This window comes from Rhamphochromis sp. 'chilingali' (genome assembly GCF_963969265.1).
Source record: "Rhamphochromis sp. 'chilingali' genome assembly, chromosome: 9".
Lineage (NCBI taxonomy): Eukaryota > Metazoa > Chordata > Actinopteri > Cichliformes > Cichlidae > Rhamphochromis > Rhamphochromis sp. 'chilingali'.
Window position 1 is genome coordinate 37,812,402 of NC_137936.1, and position 22,507 is coordinate 37,834,908.

Sequence of the window (22,507 nt, forward strand, 5' to 3'; positions counted from 1 at the left end):
ATGACTATAATACAGAAAACTGATCACTCACATTTAGCATTCAGTCTTTAAAGCAGAATTTCCAGAGATAGATTTTCCCTTCAAGGGGGACAGGAATTTTCACAGAAATTGAAAAAGTGTATTAAACGGGGCAGGACCCAAAACAGAGCCTTGAGGTACACCGTGTTTAAGAGGGGCTATTTTGGAGTTATGGGGGCCCATATTGATGTGAAAAGACCTTCCTGACAAATAGGACTGAAACCACTGGAGGGCAGATCCTTTTAGGCCAGCATGAAATTCTAGCCATGATAACAGGACGTCGTGGTCGACCTTGTCAAAAGCTGCTGACAGGTCCAACAATAGAGGCAAGGTTACCAAAAAAGTAGTCCCAGAACTCTTGGACCTAACTGTATGCTGTAGATGTTTCACATGGTTTTTCCATATGAGACGACTACTTTCCACTTCTTTATTAAACAAGATTTAAAAAAAAAAAAGACATTTAAAATCTTTATTTTTTTATTAGAAATTAATTTACGAATGTAAAATGATTTCTATATTTATGGACGGTGATAATAAAGCTTCCCGGTGCTGAGCCAGAAAAAGATGCCAGAGTTTAAAGTTAAAAGTGTTTATTTAGAATACTTTAAAAAGTGTGATGCAAATTTTATAAAATCTGTGTCAAAATGCTTAATAAAATCATAAAATACACAAATATCCATCATTTTGAAAGCAGCTTGATTCTTAAATACATCAATACCAGTTTTAACAGCACAAACGTCATCACTGTGAAAGGCACAGCTGCTGATGACTCTGAATAAAAACAGATTTCAACCTGAGAAATGTTAAAAACAGATGTGAACACCTCCAATACAGACAGACGTTCCTCCAATAAGTCGACTCGACAGGAAGACAAAAGAAAAAGTCAATCTCATCAAGTTTAAATACAGTCAAAGGTTTGCAGGAAACTTTGGTTTGTTCTGACAACAACGTGAAGCTGAGTGATATTTGAAGAAGTCAAAGCAGCTTTTACCATCTGACATCTAAAAAGTAGAACCAGTTTGTGCAGGATCACCAGCACCTGCAGCAGGTTTTGGAATGAAACACTTACAGTTGACATAATCAATATGATCTCCTTGACTCATCACAGACTGCAGTGTGAAACATGGAGACACAACGAGACGGATTTAAAAAAAAAATAATAATAATAAAACTGATGAAAAAACAAAATATTAAAAAAGCCACACAAACACACTACAGCTGTGACGTTAAACAGTTTGTGAGTGAAGCGTCACCGTTACAAGCTTCCTTAGAAGGATCGTCTCTCTGGTTTCTCTGAGAAGCTGCAAAAGCAGAAAAAGTGAGAACATGAAGGATGAGATTATAACATCATGTCTCTGCTTTACTCACAGATGGAGAGAAGCAGCAGTTTGTGGTAACTGTGGTACAAAAACATGTAGTCAGAATAAAATTATGATTTTAGGTTTGGTGGCATTATGTGAAGATGAACAGCTCCATGTTGACATGAACGTGCCTGAAACTATCAGAATAATCCTGCTGTGCACACTCTGACTTAGTGTGTACACCAGGATTATTAATTATTAATAATTATGAGTTTTTATTTTCCTGTTTAAAGCAAAGGATTCAAACATAAAATGTCAGGAATGTGAACTCGACACTGATCAAATCATCTGTTATATGGCTGTCTAACCTTACAGGTATATGAAATAAATCATAAATAATAAATCCATTATTCTGACTCACCTTTCTTGTGTTTTCTGATGCACTTTGCAGCTACAGATGGAGCCAGAGTTGCAGCGACAGTCAGAACTCCAGAAAACCACAAACCTATGAGCACACCGACTCCACAGCAGGACTTCACCTCAGACGTTTTCTCTGAAACACATGAAAGTTCATGCAGGACTGTAGCAGGACGCCACACACAGCACACTGGATACACACAAACATTAAACACAGTCTAAACAACGACACAATAAGATCTTACCACAGTAACGCACGTCGATCTGATCACGGGTCACATGGCCCATCTCCTCCTGCGTGGCTACACAGTGGAAGAGGCTGCTGTTTGTCCTGGTCACCGTGGTGAGGAGGGTGATGTCATAGCGCTCTCCTGTGCGTGACACCTGTGGCTCCTCAGCAGGAAGGATGTTCCCATCGCTGTCCCTCCACTCTACTTTAGGCTTTGGAGAAGCACCTCTGACCTCACACTTCAGCAGCGCCTCGTCCTCGCTGATGTTCAGGATCCCAACAAACGGCTTCGGAGCTGCACCTGTGAACACAGCATGAAGCTGCAGTTACAGCACAAATGTGCTGTCATGCTCTCATGTCCTTCTCTTTCCTGATGGAGATGTCGACACATCGTGTGTGAGAGCAGAGAAATAACAACCTTTACTACATGTTACAGCAGAGTTTGGGAGGACTTTCATTTATCAGCACAAACAGGAAACGTCCTGAGTCCAGCTTCACAGAAGTAAAAATGATGTCATCATTATTGAGCTTTCAGACAGGTTGATTTGTTAGACTGTGACCCAGAGTGTGACCTTACAGACTGATCAGAGAAATCTGAAGGCTTGACTGAGAACATCACTGATTTCTACATCTGCGCTCTGTGTGCTACGACTCTGTGCCCCAGAGGGAACGTACCATTACTCACACATTTGGACACCAGCACAGGTTTGATCCCAGTCCACACAGCAGCCTCTACAAACTGCACATGTAGAGTTCAGTGACATCAGAGTCAGGCTCAGCACCGACTCCTCTGATGTGCAGGGTGGGCCATTTATATGGATACTCCGTAACAACATGGGAATGGTTGGTGATATTAAAGTCCTGTTTGTGGCACATTAGTATATGTGAGGGCCAAACTCCTCAAGATGGGCGGTGACCACGGTGGCCATTTGGAAGTCGGCCATCTTGGGTACAACTTTTGTTTTTTCAATAGGAAGAGGGCCATGTGACACATCACACTTATTGGTAATGTCACAAGAAAAACAATGGTGTGCTTGGTTTCAACGTAACTTTATAACAGGTTACAGATGCACACATCAGTGACATCATCACTCACCTGGGATTTCTCCTGATCGATCTTTCAAGGTGAGTTCTGAAAGGCAAAAATTAAACATGTGTTTTTTCACACAGCATCATGAACTCATGATGGAGCTGATGTTTCTGCATCACCTTTGTGAGCATCTCTTGGTTCAGGTAACAAACTGATGAGGTGACAGCTTCCAGCAGAGTTATTAAAGGGTTTGTTTTCACGATGCTTTCTACTCACCAACAACAAGTTTAATGCAGAACCTTTGTTCTGGCTGCAGATGTGGAAAATCACAGGTGTAGTCTCCACTGTCAGCCACCGTGGTGTTTCTGATGATGATGGAGGCGTTACCAAACTGCAGCTCTTGTGGGAAATGTGAGACCCGTCCTCTGAAGTGCTCGTCTTGACCTGGACGTCCATTATTGTAATGAAGGCCTCCATCATACATGAACACCTCCTGTTTATTTGGTGCTTTTTTCCTCCAATCAAAGAGCTTCTGTTCAAGGTCCTGATTGGTGCTGAGGGAGCAGGGTAAGATGACATCACTTTCTTCTGAGACAACCACTGTGACTCCTGGACCTGAAGAATGAAGCATGTTTGATTCAGTATGTTGAAATATGCAGTTCATAGTTTGACTGTAGCTCAGACTCAGTGTGTTCAGATATTTTACTTCACTTGTCTGTAGCTCAGGTCACTGATAAGTCCAACATACAATCTACTGTGATAGGATCAGCTCTATCGTCTTGACGCCTGCTCAGTCATCCAGGTAAGCAGATGGCAAAAGGTGGATTCTGTTCATCTGTAAGCAGCGTTTTCAGTGGGAGAACTGAACTGAAACTGAAAGCGCGTGAACAGGTGATCAGAATCAACCTTTTGGGATAAACTTTTGCCATCTGGTTGCTTCTGATAGAATACAGGTTTAAGGCATGTCCTCATTGCTTTAATACTTCTAAATAGAAGCTGTGCTGTGGGCAGAACTTTGTGCCATTAGAAACTGAATTTAAATAAGTTCAATTCAAATTACAAAGTTCTGCCCATCTATCATACTATGTTTCATGTAAATGTATAAAACAACTTACTGTGAAATAACATTTTTCCTCACATTAACATTTATGTGTACCATCATTAATCCTCATAATCTTATCAATAATACTGATGTCTGTCAAAACACATTCCTGGAGACGTTACAGTCATTACAGCTTCTCTGCACTGCTTTAACACACTGTTAGAAACAGAAACCCCACTTTGTCAGTCACAGCACTATTTTAGTGTTAATTATAATCAATAAAAAAAATTAGATTTGAGGCGACACAGAGGGGTGTTCAGGTAGAGGAGGTAGAGAGTGCTTTGCATTAAATTTTGGGGGGTTTCCATCAAAGAGGAGCTTCAATGATCAGAGAAGCTGCTGCTATTGTAAAAAAAAAAAAAAAAAAAGACCCAGCAGAGACTTTATTTCCTCAGGATACTGAAGAAGGTTCACCTGCTGCTGGAGCAGCTTCTGTCCAACAACTATCACTGAACTCCATCCTTATTCTATTGTATTCTACTGATCCGTGTTTATCAGTCTAAACTAAACGCTGCTGACTGTACCAGAAAGCAACAGAATATTTCAAATGAGCTCCAAAAACTGCAGACAGAAGTTTTCTTTAAGTACTTTTACTCCAAGTACTGTAAGACCACCCAGATGTACTTAAAGTGAGCGATAAAAGGATCCAATTCCTGCATTCCTCATTTCTGCAGAAATTTAGAATATTTTCGCTCAGAGCTTTAAATATTTACTGTCATTAGTTTTCTTACACTTTTCATTTCCTATAACTGCAGATACAGTCAGGAGACAGATGCACAAAATCCTCACAGACTTCATTTCAGCAAACTGAAAAAAGCAACGGCAGACGGATCGGCCAAGAGCGGCGAGCTGCTCCGAGCGAAGACGAGAGGAGAGATACAGAGCGCGAGCTGACCGGGCTTTATATACGGCGAAAAAGCTCCCGACCGACAGAAATGTTCCCGACCGACGACGGACCGCCTCTTTCCCCGACCGACGACGGCCCGCCCCTTTCCACGCCCGACGACGGCCCACGGCCCGCCCCTTCCACGACCAACGATCTCCCCGACAGACCAGCTCCATGTAGTGTTCCCAACTTAGCGACTTTGTCGCTATATTTAGCCAGTTTTCAGACCCCTTAGCGACTTTTTTTTCTAAAAAGCGACTAGCGACAAATCTGGCGACTTTTTCTGGTGTTATTGGAGACTTGTTTATGACGACTTTTTGACATGAAGGCGCGGATCGCTTTTACTCTCAACAAGCAGCGGTGCTGCCGTGGGCACCTCGCCCGTTCCAAAGCGCTCACGGGCGGAGGATAGTCCTCCCCCCGCTGCTATCAGGGCAGGAGATGTTCACGCCTGTGCGTCTGAACTGCAAATGAATTGCGCATGAGCGAAGCCGCTGCTCCGCACTGACTGTGACGCAGTCAGTTCTTCTTTTACTCTTATGCTGTTTTGTGGATCACGAGGTTTAAAACTACGAAAGGCGGAAGAGGAAGTAGTTCCTTCCAATGTAGACAATCCAAATGATAAACTACAAATTTGCCGTAAATTACTAAAACATCTATATTTTAATATGAGAATCGATTCTAGAACATAAATTACTGGTATCAGAGGACTCGATATTTCAGTATTGATTAGCACAGCACTACAGTTCCTCTTTTTACCACACCCAACTCTGCTGCCGCCTAACTTCCCCTAAAACTCCTAAGTTTCATACACATACGAGTCATTTTTCTTTCATGTTATTACTCTTGATTCATATACATTCATCATGTCAACATCATGATTTATTGTTAGTTAGTTAGTTTATTGTTAGTTCAAACTATAATCTATACATATGATTCTGTTGTATAACGCCCATAACATTTACTCTTCATACGTACCCCCCCCCTCGTTCTACTCATGCTGAATAGGCCGGGGGCTCTCACACTCACAGTCTCACAATTTATCGACAGCTGAGAGGAAGAAGTTGGATAAACTCATCAGGAAGGCCAGCTCTGTTCTGGGACGCACCCTGGACCCAGTGCAGGTGGTGGGAGACAGAAGGACTCCTGCCAAAATAGCATCTCTGATGGACAGTCTCCCACCCCATGCATGTAGATGTTGCTGCTTCAGTGACAGACTGCTGCATCCTCACAGACTTCATTTCAACAAACTGAAAGAAGCAACGGCAGACCGACCGACTGCGGTCTACAGCGGGGAGCCAGTGTTGCCAACTCCTCAGTAAGGAAAATCGCTATTGGCTGTCCTAAAAGTCGCTAGAAGTCGCTAAATGACGTCATCGCCTAATTTGCATAATTGGTCATGGTAATATAATTGTAACCTACGTTGTTGGAGAGAGAAATAACATCGTGGAAGAGACATAAAGTGAGTAAAAAATGTCCTAAATGCATTTAGAGTTTATTTAGAACTACAAATTAAATTTCTTTGAGCAATTATTGTTTTTTTTTAATGTCACAATTCCAACCCTGCTCCTTTACCCGGGCTTGGACCGGCAAAAGTGACCTGAAATAGGCACTCTGGTGGAGTTACTTTGTGTGTGTTTATAAGTAGTTCGTGATCCACAAAACAGCATAAGAGTAAAAGAAGAACTGACTGCGTCACAGTCAGTGCGGAGCAGCGGCTTCGCTCATGCGCAATTCATTTGCAGTTCAGACGCACAGGCGTGAACATCTCCTGCCCTGATAGCAGCGGGGGGAGGACTATCCTCCGCCCGTGAGCGCTTTGGAACGGGCGAGGTGCCCACGGCAGCACCGCTGCTTGTTGAGAGTAAAAGCGATCCGCGCTTTCATGTCAAAAAGTCGTCATAAACAAGTCTCCAATAACACCAGAAAAAGTCGCCAGATTTGTCGCTAGTCGCTTTTTAGAAAAAAAAGTCGCTAAAGGGGTCTGAAAACTGGCTAAATATAGCGACAAAGTCGCTAAGTTGGGAACACTACATGGAGCTGGTCGGTCGGGGAGATCGTTGGTCGTGGAAGGGGCGGGCCGTGGGCCGTCGTCGGGCGTGGAAAGGGGCGGGCCGTCGTCGGTCGGGGAAAGAGGCGGTCCGTCGTCGGTCGGGAACATTTCTGTCGGTCGGGAGCTTTTTCGCCGTATATAAAGCCCGGTCAGCTCGCGCTCTGTATCTCTCCTCTCGTCTTCGCTCGGAGCAGCTCGCCGCTCTTGGCCGATCCGTCTGCCGTTGCTTTTTTCAGTTTGCTGAAATGAAGTCTGTGAGGATTTTGTGCATCTGTCTCCTGACTGTATCTGCAGTTATAGGAAATGAAAAGTGTAAGAAAACTAATGACAGTAAATATTTAAAGCTCTGAGCGAAAATATTCTAAATTTCTGCAGAAATGAGGAATGCAGGAATTGGATCCTTTTATCGCTCACTTTAAGTACATCTGGGTGGTCTTACAGTACTTGGAGTAAAAGTACTTAAAGAAAACTTCTGTCTGCAGTTTTTGGAGCTCATTTGAAATATTCTGTTGCTTTCTGGTACAGTCAGCAGCGTTTAGTTTAGACTGATAAACACGGATCAGTAGAATACAATAGAATAAGGATGGAGTTCAGTGATAGTTGTTGGACAGAAGCTGCTCCAGCAGCAGGTGAACCTTCTTCAGTATCCTGAGGAAATAAAGTCTCTGCTGGGTCTCTTTTTTTACAATAGCAGCAGCTTCTCTGATCATTGAAGCTCCTCTTTGATGGAAACCCCCCAAAATTTAAAGCAAAGCACTCTCTACCTCCTCTACCTGAACACCCCTCTGTGTCGCCTCAAATCTAATTTTTTTTATTGATTATAATTAACACTAAAATAGTGCTGTGACTGACAAAGTGGGGTTTCTGTTTCTAACAGTGTGTTAAAGCAGTGCAGAGAAGCTGTAATGACTGTAACGTCTCCAGGAATGTGTTTTGACAGACATCAGTATTATTGATAAGATTATGAGGATTAATGATGGTACACATAAATGTTAATGTGAGGAAAAATGTTATTTCACAGTAAGTTGTTTTATACATTTACATGAAACATAGTATGATAGATGGGCAGAACTTTGTAATTTGAATTGAACTTATTTAAATTCAGTTTCTAATGGCACAAAGTTCTGCCCACAGCACAGCTTCTATTTAGAAGTATTAAAGCAATGAGGACATGCCTTAAACCTGTATTCTATCAGAAGCAACCAGATGGCAAAAGTTTATCCCAAAAGGTTGATTCTGATCACCTGTTCACGCGCTTTCAGTTTCAGTTCAGTTCTCCCACTGAAAACGCTGCTTACAGATGAACAGAATCCACCTTTTGCCATCTGCTTACCTGGATGACTGAGCAGGCGTCAAGACGATAGAGCTGATCCTATCACAGTAGATTGTATGTTGGACTTATCAGTGACCTGAGCTACAGACAAGTGAAGTAAAATATCTGAACACACTGAGTCTGAGCTACAGTCAAACTATGAACTGCATATTTCAACATACTGAATCAAACATGCTTCATTCTTCAGGTCCAGGAGTCACAGTGGTTGTCTCAGAAGAAAGTGATGTCATCTTACCCTGCTCCCTCAGCACCAATCAGGACCTTGAACAGAAGCTCTTTGATTGGAGGAAAAAAGCACCAAATAAACAGGAGGTGTTCATGTATGATGGAGGCCTTCATTACAATAATGGACGTCCAGGTCAAGACGAGCACTTCAGAGGACGGGTCTCACATTTCCCACAAGAGCTGCAGTTTGGTAACGCCTCCATCATCATCAGAAACACCACGGTGGCTGACAGTGGAGACTACACCTGTGATTTTCCACATCTGCAGCCAGAACAAAGGTTCTGCATTAAACTTGTTGTTGGTGAGTAGAAAGCATCGTGAAAACAAACCCTTTAATAACTCTGCTGGAAGCTGTCACCTCATCAGTTTGTTACCTGAACCAAGAGATGCTCACAAAGGTGATGCAGAAACATCAGCTCCATCATGAGTTCATGATGCTGTGTGAAAAAACACATGTTTAATTTTTGCCTTTCAGAACTCACCTTGAAAGATCGATCAGGAGAAATCCCAGGTGAGTGATGATGTCACTGATGTGTGCATCTGTAACCTGTTATAAAGTTACGTTGAAACCAAGCACACCATTGTTTTTCTTGTGACATTACCAATAAGTGTGATGTGTCACATGGCCCTCTTCCTATTGAAAAAACAAAAGTTGTACCCAAGATGGCCGACTTCCAAATGGCCACCGTGGTCACCGCCCATCTTGAGGAGTTTGGCCCTCACATATACTAATGTGCCACAAACAGGACTTTAATATCACCAACCATTCCCATGTTGTTACGGAGTATCCATATAAATGGCCCACCCTGCACATCAGAGGAGTCGGTGCTGAGCCTGACTCTGATGTCACTGAACTCTACATGTGCAGTTTGTAGAGGCTGCTGTGTGGACTGGGATCAAACCTGTGCTGGTGTCCAAATGTGTGAGTAATGGTACGTTCCCTCTGGGGCACAGAGTCGTAGCACACAGAGTGCAGATGTAGAAATCAGTGATGTTCTCAGTCAAGCCTTCAGATTTCTCTGATCAGTCTGTAAGGTCACACTCTGGGTCACAGTCTAACAAATCAACCTGTCTGAAAGCTCAATAATGATGACATCATTTTTACTTCTGTGAAGCTGGACTCAGGACGTTTCCTGTTTGTGCTGATAAATGAAAGTCCTCCCAAACTCTGCTGTAACATGTAGTAAAGGTTGTTATTTCTCTGCTCTCACACACGATGTGTCGACATCTCCATCAGGAAAGAGAAGGACATGAGAGCATGACAGCACATTTGTGCTGTAACTGCAGCTTCATGCTGTGTTCACAGGTGCAGCTCCGAAGCCGTTTGTTGGGATCCTGAACATCAGCGAGGACGAGGCGCTGCTGAAGTGTGAGGTCAGAGGTGCTTCTCCAAAGCCTAAAGTAGAGTGGAGGGACAGCGATGGGAACATCCTTCCTGCTGAGGAGCCACAGGTGTCACGCACAGGAGAGCGCTATGACATCACCCTCCTCACCACGGTGACCAGGACAAACAGCAGCCTCTTCCACTGCGTAGCCACGCAGGAGGAGATGGGCCATGTGACCCGTGATCAGATCGACGTGCGTTACTGTGGTAAGATCTTATTGTGTCGTTGTTTAGACTGTGTTTAATGTTTGTGTGTATCCAGTGTGCTGTGTGTGGCGTCCTGCTACAGTCCTGCATGAACTTTCATGTGTTTCAGAGAAAACGTCTGAGGTGAAGTCCTGCTGTGGAGTCGGTGTGCTCATAGGTTTGTGGTTTTCTGGAGTTCTGACTGTCGCTGCAACTCTGGCTCCATCTGTAGCTGCAAAGTGCATCAGAAAACACAAGAAAGGTGAGTCAGAATAATGGATTTATTATTTATGATTTATTTCATATACCTGTAAGGTTAGACAGCCATATAACAGATGATTTGATCAGTGTCGAGTTCACATTCCTGACATTTTATGTTTGAATCCTTTGCTTTAAACAGGAAAATAAAAACTCATAATTATTAATAATTAATAATCCTGGTGTACACACTAAGTCAGAGTGTGCACAGCAGGATTATTCTGATAGTTTCAGGCACGTTCATGTCAACATGGAGCTGTTCATCTTCACATAATGCCACCAAACTTTATCAGTTAATATTCAAGGTTCTGAGCATTAAATCATCATTTTATTCTGACCACATGTTTTTGTACCACAGTTACCACAAACTGCTGCTTCTCTCCATCTGTGAGTAAAGCAGAGACATGATGTTATAATCTCATCCTTCATGTTCTCACGTTTTCTGCTTTTGCAGCTTCTCAGAGAAACCAGAGAGACGATCCTTCTAAGGAAGCTTGTAACGGTGACGCTTCACTCACAAACTGTTTAACGTCACAGCTGTAGTGTGTCTGTATATTTCAGGGAAATGGATTCATATCTCTGAGGTCAACATTACTTTTTTAATATTTCTTATTTTCATTCCTTTTATTGTTTTCTGTCTCGTTGTGTCTCCATGTTTCTCACTGCTGTCTGTGGAGTCAGTGAGATCATATTGATCATATCAACTCTGTTTCAATCCAAAATCTCAGGGACTCGAACCACAAGGAGCAGATTCACCACATAATGCCTTAAAAATTAGCAGAAAGCCAACTTTGAACACAAAGGCAGCTTATGAAATGTGGTAATAATGGCTGCTGTGTGTTAAAGTGGTGGTTATGAAGGTGCTGACTGCAGGTGCTGGTGATCCTGCACAAACTGGTTCTACTCTTGTAGATGTCAGATGGTTGTAAACATCAGTGCAGCAGAGATTCTTCATTCAGGGAAACTGACTGTACGTCAGTGTGAAAGCTTTTAGAAGTTTGTTCACATCTGTTTGTTAATTTCTCAGGTTGAAATCTGTTTTTATTCAGAGTCATCAGCAGCTGTGCCTTTCACAGTGATGAAGTTTGTGCTGTTAAAACTCATCATGATGCATTTAAGAATCAAGCTGCTGTCAAAATGATGGATATTTTTGTGTTTTTCATGATTTTATGAAGCAGTTTGATGCTGATTTTATAATATTTGTATCGTACTTTTTAAAGTTTTCCAAATAAACACATTAAACTCTAAACTTGTGGCGGACCACCAGGTGGCTCCACTCACACACAAGTTGAAGGGAAGTGTGGGGGTGGAGATTTTGGCGCTGACTATATGTGAAGTTCTGTCAGTTAATAAAGTTGTTGGAGTGAGACACTGAGACCTCTCCTGTCATTGTTACATACCTCCACAAACTCAACTTTTTCTCGCTCAGCACCACAAAGCTTAATTATTACTGTCCATAAATATAGAAATCATTTGTAAATTCTTTTCAAATGATAAAAATAAAGATTTTAAATTGTATTTTTCTGATTTTGTTTAATAAAGAAGTGGGGAAGGTTTGACCATGTGATACAACTACTGCATACAGTTAGATCCATAAGTTCTGGGACTAATTTTTGGTAACCTTGCCTCTGCACAGACACAGCGGACTTTAAAACACTCAGGACTGATTGACCTGCACACTTTCAGTGGCGCCTACTGTGGCGCAGCAGTTGGGCCTCCTCCGCTGTCTCTGCGCACTGACACTTAAGCCCCTCCCTCTGCACTTGCGCTTCGGCCGCACTCGGTCGGTCGTCGCTTTCATCAGTTTTGTTGAAGTGAAGTGAAATGGTAGTTTTTATGTGCATTCAAAGTTCACCCTGCCAATCTTCCATTTATATTAGTGAGACATTTATTTCCTTTGCAATGTCAGTTTTATTTCTTTTTGGTTTATTTATTTCTGATGTTTGCGCTGTGGACAGTTTCAAATAAAGCGATAAAAATCTGAGTGGGAGAGGCAGATAAATACAGATCACAAGGGATGAAATTTCTCCACACACACACACACACACACACACACACACACACACACACACACACACACACACACACCCTGAATGAGACGAGCGGTGTGGCGCTATTTATTTACCTGGCGGCGCACACCACGCATGCGCATGTTTGATTTTTCTCTAGCATTTTCAGAGTGAATTTAAGAACATAAAAAATCTGACATTTCTTACACGCAGCTTCCGGCTCTCTCCTCTTTAATGTGTTTTCTCTCCTTTTCCTTCTCTCCCGTGGAAAAAGCTTGGACAGCTTCATGTCTGCTGGGACGAGGTGCTGAGAGTGGGTCACTTCTGCTGTGTTTAAATTAGCAGTCATGTGACACTTCTTTGAAGAGCTGATGATCAAACTGAGGCAAAGCATTTAAAAACAGAATGACAACATCAAGTGCATCAACACTTTTCCAAAACTCAAATTAATCCAGATACAATTAAGAATCAGACAGAAATCCTCTTGTTAAATGGCCACAATCATATTATTAGTGGCTCAGCAGAAACATTTACACACAAACTGGAGATATGAACAATACACAGAAGGAGAGGCAGACTTGCCAGATAATTTTTAATAATACAATAGGCTTCTATACACACACCTGTGTTTTCACTCTCAGGTCTGAAGTTGTCTTAGAACTACCTTTTCCAATATTTTGGATATAAAAGGGAGTTTGGAGATCGGCCTGTAGTTAGTGAGCATTAGGGTCAATGTTGTTTTTCATAATAGGTTGTACAACAGCATGCTTGAAGACAGACTGTATACAACCTGATGACAACGATGCATTCAATGAAAGTAGGACCTATCATATGTGAAGCTCCGGGGGAACCAGAGATTTTAAGATGATCAATTATAGCAGCAAGAAGAATTGTTTTATTTAAAAACTCTGACACAAAATTTGTTTCACATTATTATTCACCAATTTATTTATTCAGTTCTACACATTATATATAATCCGCCTCTCTGAAAGTGCAGTGAGAGGATCTGTGAGGTTTGGTTGATCATATAGTTTAATACATAAGAACAGCATCTCTTTTCTGTACATCAAAAACAGCACCTGGTTTAAAGACCACATAATGTTGCAGTTATAAATATCCATACAGACACAATAGCTATAAAAGACAGTTTTATGAACACAATGTCAACAGCACCTCATTCATCCTTTTTTATATTAAAAAATACTTTGTCTTAAAGTCCAAATACAAAAAAGCAACAGTGCTAATAATAACATAAAATAAATTAATCTCATCAAGTTCATGTTCAGGTTACAACAGAGTCCCAAAGGTTTTCAGGAAGCTTTGGTTTGTTCTGATCACCATCAGCTAAAAGTAACATTAACCATTATTAAAACCAGCATCACAACCTGCTTTACACAATAATAAAATACACAGTATAAAAGAAGCAACATCTGGACTGCAGCTGGGCTCTGAAATATGTCCTCATCACTTTTAACAGTACAAACATCATAACTGTCACAGCTTCTAATATCTCTGAATAAAAACACAGTTTAGGATCACACAGCAGGACTCTGCTCGGCCTGAACACCACCTCAGGTGTCCTCGTAACTCGCTGCACTTTCATTAAAGCTTTTTTCTGGTTTTGTCAGCTTACTTCTCACTCAGAGTGGATTTAACAGCTGACGTTTCACAGCCCACAGTGAGCTCACAAAACAACTGAGACTACAGATGAGTCGATTATGTTGACCTGAGATCCAAACGTAACTGAAATGTACCTTTGTGCACACATCTGTGTAACAGCTGTGATGCTAAACAGGTTCTGATTTGAGTGTCAGCTCTGTGTCACCGTTCTCAGGACCCTCAGACGTCTCTGTGCGTCTCGGTTTCCTCCGAAAAACTACAGAAGAAAAAAAAATATATATTACATACAGTCAGTTTACGATATTAAATGTAAACTAACTTTAATTTCGGTGATCACAGAGAAAAACGAAAACAGCAGATAAATCTGATAAAATAAAATAAGACACATTTATAGCTAAACATGCTTCATAGAAGAAAACTGAGACACGGTGGCTGTAAATTTTGTTGAAATCAAAATGTTTATTAGTAACTGCAGTTTTTTCATCATTTTTAAATGATAAATAAATCTATAAATCCAAAGTATCAGCTGTAAAACCAGACGATATCTGAATCAAATGTCAACAATTTGAACACAACATTGGTCTAAGCATCTGTTACATGGATGTCTACGTCTGACATGTTCAAATAAGTGTTTTTATTATTTACACTTACCTCTGCTGATGCGATATTTGACTTTAATTATAAGAAAATAAAGAAGTAAAGTTGAAATTCCTCCAGAACACATCCAACCTATCAGCGAACCGACTCCAGGACTGCAGGACTTCACCTCTGTCTGTTTCTCTGAAACATTAAATAAAAGGTTGATGCAGCCTCGCTGGATGCAACAAATACACAACTAAACCTTTTAAACTGTGCCAAGAAATCTATTAAAGAATAAAAAGATCTGATAATTACAGTTATTATAAAACAACAGAAAAAAAACTTACGATAATGCAGGTAGATCTGTGCATCAGTTTTATGGCTGAGCTCCTCCTGTGTGGCTACACAGTGGAAATGCTCAGTTGTTGTCCTGGTCACCGTGGTGAGGAGGGTGATGTCATAGCGCTCTCCTGTGCGTGACACCTGTGGCTCCTCAGCAGGAAGGATGTTCCCATCGCTGTCCCTCCACTCTACTTTAGGCTTTGGAGAAGCACCTCTGACCTCACACTTCAGCTGCAATCCGTCCTCGGTGGTATTAAGTATCCTGATGTCGGGCTTTGGAGCAGCACCTGTGAACGCAGCACGGTGGCAAAGAAAGGAGGAAGTGCTGATCTTTAAAATCACCAGTGTCTATGTTTATCATTCATGTGAAGTAATTGACTCTCATCCAGATAATACTGTCCACAGCAGCATAACAAACCAGGTTCAGGATCCAGCCCAACTGAGGTTTATCACAAAGGACAGTTTGAGATGATCTGTTTGTTTCCTAAACTCAAACTGGGAGCAGCTCACACAGATTACAGACACTTCAATGACATCATCACTCACCTGCGATTTCACCTGATCGATCTTTCAGGGTAAGCTCTGCAAGGTAAAACATTTAAAATTATTTTTTTAAACCACCTGGTTCAGGTAGAAAAATGGTCTTCACCATTTTTTCCAGGATGTTCTCCAAAATAAAAGACTCACCAACATCAAGCTTTATTCTGAAAGTTTTCCCTTCCGGCTGCAGATGTGGAAAATCACAGGTGTAGACGCCACTGTCAGCCAGCCTGGTGTTTCTGATGATGATGGAGGCGTTACCAAACTGCAGCTCTTGTGGGAAATGTGAGACCCGCCCTCTGAACTGCTCGTCTTGACCTGGACGTCCATTATTGTACTCGTCACGAGCAGCGTACAGGAAAACCTCCTTCTGGTCATCTTTCTTCCAATCAAAGAGCTTCTGTTCCAGGTTCTGATTGGTGCTCAGGGAGCAGGGTAAGATGGCATCACTTCCTTCTGAGACAACCACCGTGACGACTCCTGGAACGAATCATATTTTTTATTCTTTTTTAAAAAAAAAAAAAAAAAAAAAGAGCTAAATACAACATGTAGATCATATAGAACACAGTGAGCACACACATGCCATTTCAGCTACTCTGACATGTTTACATCATGTTAGTTAGAAGACACATTTATTTGAGAATATTGAGAATATATTAACAGTTGAAACCAAATATTTACATATACTTTAGGGAGAAAACATAAGAACCTTTTTTTTTTTTACTGTTAAACATCAATTTAGAGTAAACATTTTTGTTTTAGATAAATAAATATTGAAATATCTTTTGAATTAGTTAACTGTCAGAATAAAGAGAGACAGAGCGGTCTATTTTTTATCACTTTCTTCAAATTTAGGAGTACATATACTCTAAGTTATAAGGGAGAGAGAGGAACAGAGATGGAACAAGAGCAGGTGAGACACATGTTAGTCAAATGGTTGTTTGCCAAAACTCATCAGAACATGTATCTCGTACCTAGTGTAACTTTCTAGGTTTGTTATTTTTCAAGTTTTATATTTATTAAGTTATGCAGGGTTGTTTGCACAACAAGACTAAATAATTATATAAACTATTCAGAGTCTAAATACTGTTCTTTGGTAGAATTAAAAAAATAAGTGTAGTTGAATTGAAAGCCTTTATTGTCATTATACATGGTATAACGAAACTGGAAACAGCTCTATAAAAGTGCACACATGCTTATAGCACATTATAAAAACTATACAATAATAGTGCAGGTCTATGATGATTTTGTTTTGATTCTGGTTCTGAGTAAATCGGTGGGAATTGGTGGCCTAAAGTAGTCCTGATTTTGAACTGTTGTAGTCCTGTTTTAATTCCGGATCAGTTCTGGGTCTGGTTGAATTGGGGTTTAGTCCTCGTGTCTTGATAGAGCCCTGATTTTGTTCTGCCTTGCTGCTTAATTAAAAAACTAGTTTAAGATGTCCTGCATATGTGATATACATTTTTCCATATATGAAGTCATTCTTTTTTGAACAAAACTCAAAACACAGCCTAATAAATTTTTCAGTCATTTCCAATCACTGTTGATAAATATAGAAATCATTTTACTTTTGTAAATTTTTTTCAAATAATTTAAATAAAGATTTTAAACTTTCATTTTTCTGATCTTGTTTAATAAAGAATTGGAAAAGGTGTGACCATGTGGTACAACCATACGTTTTGAGACTACTTTTCGGTAACACTTGCCTCTGCACAGCCACAGTGGACTCTAAAACACTCAGGATTGATTGAAGTGCGCACTTACAGCTTCCATTCAGCGGCACCTACTGTCGTGGAATTACACTGATTTTATACACAGCATCTTGATGCATTCTCAATCATCCAAGAAAGTAAATCTCCAAAATTGCCAGGATTTATACATCAGGGAAACCAAACAACCTCTGGCGAAGCGGATGGCACAACACAGAAGAGCCACCTCGTCAGGTCAGGACTCTGCAGTCTATTCACACCTACAGGTCAGTGGACTCTCTTTCAATGATGAGGATGTAACATCCTGGACAGGGAGGAACGCTGGTTTGAGCGCAGAGTCAAGGAGGCCATTTACATGAAAAGGGAACGACCATCTCTGAATCGAGGAGGGGGCCTAAGGGTACATCTGTCACCATCTTACAATGCTGTGATTGCAGCCATTCCCCAACTCTCTGTGAATGGGACTCATGGCCATTGATCAGTGGTCTTTGGTCAGTGGTTGTTGATCAATGGTCATGAGAATTTGCATAATTATGATTAAGGAACTGACCTCCCAGCCCTTTGTTCCCTGAGTGGGCTGGTTTCAGTCATTATGCAAATGTATTGTTTATAAGATCAACTTTTGGAGGTTTATACAGCAGTTTGGGCCGTAACAAAAACGTTACACATGCAGCTGTGACGTCACTTCAAAGTTTAGTTCTGAGGCAAAATGTGTTTTGTTTTTATTAAACGTCTCTTTGCTGGTCTGAACCAAAGTCCGGCTCACTGCTGTGGGTTCAGTCGGACTCTGTCACGCTGCTCAGTGTGAACTCTACGCATCAAAACACGAACTACAGAGCGTCTTACAGACTGACTCCTCCGTTAATCATTTCCTCTTGGAAGCCACAAAATGAAAAGTCCTTTTATTCACGAGAGCAGATCAGGTGATGTCAAAGAGCCGAGGCGACACGAGGAGAGGACCGCAACGATTTGTGACGCATATTTTTTTATCCAGAGTTTAATTGGTTTGAAAATGTCTCAACAAAACATCACATCGCTAAAGTTTGAAAGACTTTAAAACAAACACAGCTGTCTGTAATAAATGAGTGTTGACGGTCAGCTGTTGTTATTCATGTATGTAAACATCATTTGAGAACTGTGCTGATTCGCTTCTTACCGTCTTCGCGTCCGGTTGTACCTGCAGACAGAAGAAAAAAGTGCACAGACGGAAGGACCGCGATTATCAGATTGATGAGTTGATGTATCATGACGGGGAGGCTGTAACAGGCAAACTGAACTGTAGCGCCTGAAGAGTCGAAAAAGTCCGATCAGATCGAGTTTATTAAACACTAAAAACTACAACTTTAAAACTCTCGCTGTGCACACCAAACACACTTCTGCACAAACACAATGCAACAAAGCACAGGGAGGGCTTTAAATCTGTGGGCGTCACTGCTACTGTACGTCACGCGTGATTGTGTTTTTTTCTCCTTTGCAGCAGAGCAGCTTCCTTAAACTCTCATAGTTTAAACAGTTTAATTTAAAGCTCTGGTTCCGTTTTTACATTATTAAACTTTCTTCTTTATTAAACCAAAAACGATCTCCTTCTCCTGATCCTGTTTGACAATCACGAAGTATCATAAAATAGTCAAAAACACCAGGGCAATGTTTTTAAAGAATTCCAGTTTTATCAGAACAACAGTCCAAAGGTTTCATTTGATTTACAAAAATCGAAAATATTTAAATAGGAGTGTTTTCCTGATCACAGTCATCACTTCAAGACTCCACATGTTTGACTTCCTCATGATCACAGAGCTGAAGTTAGAGACCGAAACTAATCAAGCTGAATCTAAACCCGAAATCTTCCCTTAACCGTGTAACAATAAGATGCTCTCTGCCTTCTCATTGGTTGGAGAGTTGTGAAACGAAGTTCTTCTTTTTCTTGAGGGTGGCAGCTTCACTCTGGCGTGAGTCATTTTGATCCACGGTAAGTGGTAAGGTCACGTGTTTGTAATGTCTGCAGTTGCTTTTTTTTAGTTTGTTGAAATGAAGACTGTGAGGATTTTATATCCGTGCTCTTTCACCTGACTGCATCTTCAGTCACAGGACATGAAAACGTTAAGAATACAAATGACAGTAAATATTTCAAATGTTAAGCTTTGAGCGAAAATATCTTCTAAATGCATGTATAAATGAACTGACAGAGCAGTGATGGAGCAATTAGATCATTTTTGTTAGAAAACAGTAAAACCCCAAATTGAAACCGCTCACTGTAAGTAGGGGAGACCGGGGATAGTTGTAACATTTTTGACATTTCTGTCTGTAAATTGAAGCTCTTTTAAGGTAGTGGATTCAAAATGTAATGCAAAGTATTTACATGTCTCTGCTATTAAATAGTGCAGCTATTTTCTCTGCAGCACAATTATCCATTGCATGGTATGGCCTCAAACACAAAGAGTGAAATGTTACAATTAACCCCCTAGTCTGGGTTAGTTGTAACATATCCTGGGGTGAAATGTAACACAATGAAATAAGGGTACTAACAAAACATTAACATGTAATCTTTGTTTATTCAACACATGAATGCACTTAGAGCCATTAATGTAATTATGTGTGTGTGTGACAGAATGCAGAAATCCAGCTTTTGAACATATTCTAACCCCCCAAAAAAGACAAGTTATGGAATTTTCTATAACTGAATATTTCATTAATTTTGGTTGGTCTTCCTTGAGTTTGGCCTCATTGGCTCAGTGGGCATTATAACCTACAACTCTTGCACCAATTTTGAACATAACAATGAAGCTGAAAAAATGTAGTTGTTCACCAGCATCGCAATTCCATTACTTTTTATCCTGGCTTACCTTGGTGTGGTTTGCAAAGTGCTTCAGAAAGATGAGGAAATCTGTTTCTTGCACCCATCCTGATTTATTTCCACTACCAGTACTTCCTACTGGTCCATCTCTGACACAGTGGTCTGCATAATGTATGTGTGGGAACACAAACAGTGGAGGAATTGTGTTGCCAATGGCATTAACCGCATATACAAAAGCAACCAGTGAACCTCTCTCTGCTGATGTCGTTGCCCCAACTTGTTTAATATAAGTTAAAGTAATAGTGTGGTAAGTTGTAACATCTGCATTATTGTTACAACTAACCCAGACTGTTGCTGTTACAACTGACCCAGACTCCTATAGCCATGAACCAGCTAACATTACAGCCAACGGCTAAAACATTAGCACTAAAGACTTACACAGAATATATCCCCATAGACATACAAATAACATAATTTAAGTTTGATGAGTTTAACTGCAAAGCAGATAATGCTATTACAAATTGAAATAAAGTAGAAAAACTTACTTTTTGGCATACAAATTACTTTTTTTCATGTTAAATTGTCTGTGTTTGACAAAATGTGCTGATTTTTCACATGTGATAGCAGAACTGAGTTGGGCATGCACAGGATGAGTCACATCATTTGAAACTTAGCCCTGATTGGAGAAATTGGAAGTGTTACAACTGACCCACGTTACAACTATCCCCGGTCTCCCCTACGTCATTGGCGACTGTCAAACCTTTCAGTCGCCGAGCAGCTGAACAAGGGAATAATGTTGACCGCCCGCGGTTCAAATGTAAGACGAACTTTAAGAATGTTATGAAAATCCCTAAAAACCATCCAAAACAACTGTGATCAAAACATTCCAGGCTTGAGCGGTCAGCAGAAGTCGTCTTCCCCGATCACCAACTCACTTAGAAAAAATCCCTTAGTAAGCGAACAGGTGATATTACTACTACAACCAACACCATGTGACGTGTCTGTGAAGGTTCTCAGTCATCCAGGTCGTCGTACTCTAAGGAGCTTGGAAAGAACACCACGTGACCCAATGCTACGCATTTACACCCCATTCCGGTCCCTAATTATTACATTATTACTGCAATAATTAAACTTCCGACACGATAACTGAAGACATACTGTAGGAACAATATGTGAGTGTTTCCTGTTTTTTGATAAACACGGTTGGTTTAAATGTACACAATGGTGCACGGCTGTGTGGCGTGACTCACGGGTGTGTGTTAGATGATAAATGTGGTTGCACTCTCCTGTTCACCGCACCTGCTGTTTAATGAGCAAAAAGGTAGGGTGAGCATGGGGGGAAACTTTATGTTGACCACAGCTTGATGTAGCCTATAGTTTAATGCACTAGTTAATGCCATAGTGTGATGTTACAGTTTGGCATAGTATGCTAATTAGTATAATATTTTTTGAGTTGCAGTGATGTTTGTTTGTGCATTTGTTTTACATTGGATCCTATGTACTCATTTGTGGGTTTGGACAGTACAATGTGGAATAAAAGGAACAAATGGCAACAAATAGCTCGGCCATTGGTTGGAGGAGCTGCAATATCTAGTAAACAAAATGTTTGTAAGTTTTATTGGATTATTTGTATATCGATAATGTTTTATTGGTGGTCATGGTTTGCTGTTGCCGTTGTCCACGCAGCCTTTAGAGTAAGCCTGTGGCTTCACACAACGGATTTCTTTTGGGAGTTGTTTATTCCCCTGTTAGGTTTCAGCGGTACAGCTGCATTAGGCAGTTATACTGATTTGTTTAGTTGTTTTGCATCAGGCGGCTGAAGCCATTGGCTTGGGAGTACCGCCGCAGTTTGTGTTGAAGACGGTTTGTCTTCCTCACAGCTGACGGTATGGAGGTACATAAATACCCACCGCTAGTATGCACAGAAGACTACGCTGAGTTAGCTTGTTAATTTTAATAGGTAGATTAGTGAGGGATACATTTCTCCTGTTAATTGTGTGTGCGGCCAAAATTTACAGAAAGGAATGTCATTAAGTTGATGTTAGAATGAAGCTGTGTGGCATATAAGGTGCAGTTTAATGTTTGGGTTTTGTAACGTTTTAAAGAAAAAAGGATACGCACCAATTAATACAACGTGTTGATGTTAATGGAAAGAAAAGACGGCAGAAACCGACTGCTAAGGCGTTGGAAAATAAGATTGAAAGGCTTCAAACAGAACGTGACACTAAGAGTAATAAAATTAAAAATGCCACAAAGGTTATTAAAGAATTAAAGCAATCTGAGGATTGTAATATTCAGTCTCAGAGAATTTGTCTGTGTTGTTTGATGCAGGTCATCTGCATGAAACCCTGGTTCCTTGCTTCCCCAAGAAGGACGGGAAAAACAAACTGCTTGGTTCTCAGGTATGTGTGTGCACATAATATTGGATTTGTGGAAGGGATTGAGAATTATGGAATGCCAGGACTGCCAAAATGAATTAATTAAATACACCATTA

General features: G+C 40.8%; 3 protein-coding genes across 8 annotated transcripts; 1 reads left to right on the top strand and 2 right to left on the bottom strand.

Moving 5' to 3' along the window:
* Nucleotides 1-612: 612 nt before the first annotated feature.
* Nucleotides 613-6,224, bottom strand: LOC308402920 (cell surface A33 antigen-like; the record flags this gene model as incomplete). Of its 4 annotated transcripts, none has more annotated exons than XM_080892088.1 (6): nucleotides 613-1,319; nucleotides 1,741-1,872; nucleotides 1,982-2,266; nucleotides 3,062-3,097; nucleotides 3,272-3,610; nucleotides 6,092-6,224. In XM_080892088.1, the coding sequence occupies 6 exons, from the start codon at nucleotides 6,222-6,224 to the stop codon at nucleotides 1,231-1,233; spliced, it is 1,014 nt and encodes a 337-aa protein (XP_080748214.1). In that variant the 3' UTR covers nucleotides 613-1,230. The 4 variants fall into 4 exon arrangements, with proteins under 4 accessions (XP_080748214.1, XP_080748215.1, XP_080748212.1 ...); XM_080892089.1 differs by having other exon boundaries at nucleotides 6,013-6,149; XM_080892086.1 differs by lacking the exon at nucleotides 6,092-6,224 and adding an exon at nucleotides 4,829-5,174.
* On the top strand, nucleotides 6,187-11,872 carry LOC308402919 (cell surface A33 antigen-like). Of its 3 annotated transcripts, none has more exons than XM_080892085.1 (6): nucleotides 6,187-6,301; nucleotides 8,557-8,895; nucleotides 9,070-9,105; nucleotides 9,901-10,185; nucleotides 10,295-10,426; nucleotides 10,877-11,872. In XM_080892085.1, exons 2-6 carry the CDS (start codon nucleotides 8,688-8,690, stop codon nucleotides 10,963-10,965), a joined length of 750 nt encoding a protein of 249 aa, XP_080748211.1. In that variant the 5' UTR covers nucleotides 6,187-6,301; nucleotides 8,557-8,687; the 3' UTR covers nucleotides 10,966-11,872. The 3 variants fall into 3 exon arrangements, with proteins under 3 accessions (XP_080748211.1, XP_080748209.1, XP_080748210.1); XM_080892083.1 differs by lacking the exon at nucleotides 6,187-6,301 and adding an exon at nucleotides 6,867-7,348; XM_080892084.1 differs by lacking the exons at nucleotides 6,187-6,301; nucleotides 9,070-9,105 and adding an exon at nucleotides 6,867-7,348.
* Nucleotides 11,873-12,960: 1,088 nt separating this feature from the next.
* LOC308402832 (butyrophilin-like protein 10) lies at nucleotides 12,961-18,946 on the bottom strand. Its single transcript, XM_080891930.1, has 6 exons — nucleotides 18,378-18,946; nucleotides 15,660-15,992; nucleotides 15,519-15,554; nucleotides 14,978-15,259; nucleotides 14,703-14,831; nucleotides 12,961-14,307 (listed from the first exon to the last, which is right to left on the bottom strand). Exons 1-6 carry the CDS (start codon nucleotides 18,466-18,468, stop codon nucleotides 14,219-14,221), a joined length of 960 nt encoding a protein of 319 aa, XP_080748056.1. The 5' UTR covers nucleotides 18,469-18,946; the 3' UTR covers nucleotides 12,961-14,218.
* Between the last annotated feature and the right edge of the window lie 3,561 nt (nucleotides 18,947-22,507).

Bases quoted from the DNA above. Each gene is read 5' to 3' on its own strand.
- LOC308402919 (XM_080892083.1), top strand. From the start codon at position 7,018: ATGGAGCTGGTCGGTCGGGGAGATCGTTGGTCGTGGAAGGGGCGGGCC. The intron at 9,106-9,900 runs GTGAGTGATGAT...CTGTGTTCACAG, and splicing joins TCGATCAGGAGAAATCCCAG to GTGCAGCTCCGAAGCCGTTT. The intron at 10,427-10,876 runs GTGAGTCAGAAT...CTGCTTTTGCAG, and splicing joins CATCAGAAAACACAAGAAAG to CTTCTCAGAGAAACCAGAGA.
- LOC308402832 (XM_080891930.1), bottom strand. From the start codon at position 18,468: ATGATACATCAACTCATCAATCTGATAATCGCGGTCCTTCCGTCTGTG. The intron at 15,993-18,377 runs GTAAGAAGCGAA...GATTCGTTCCAG, and splicing joins TACAACCGGACGCGAAGACG to GAGTCGTCACGGTGGTTGTC. The intron at 15,555-15,659 runs GTGAGTCTTTTA...TTTACCTTGCAG, and splicing joins CAGAATAAAGCTTGATGTTG to AGCTTACCCTGAAAGATCGA.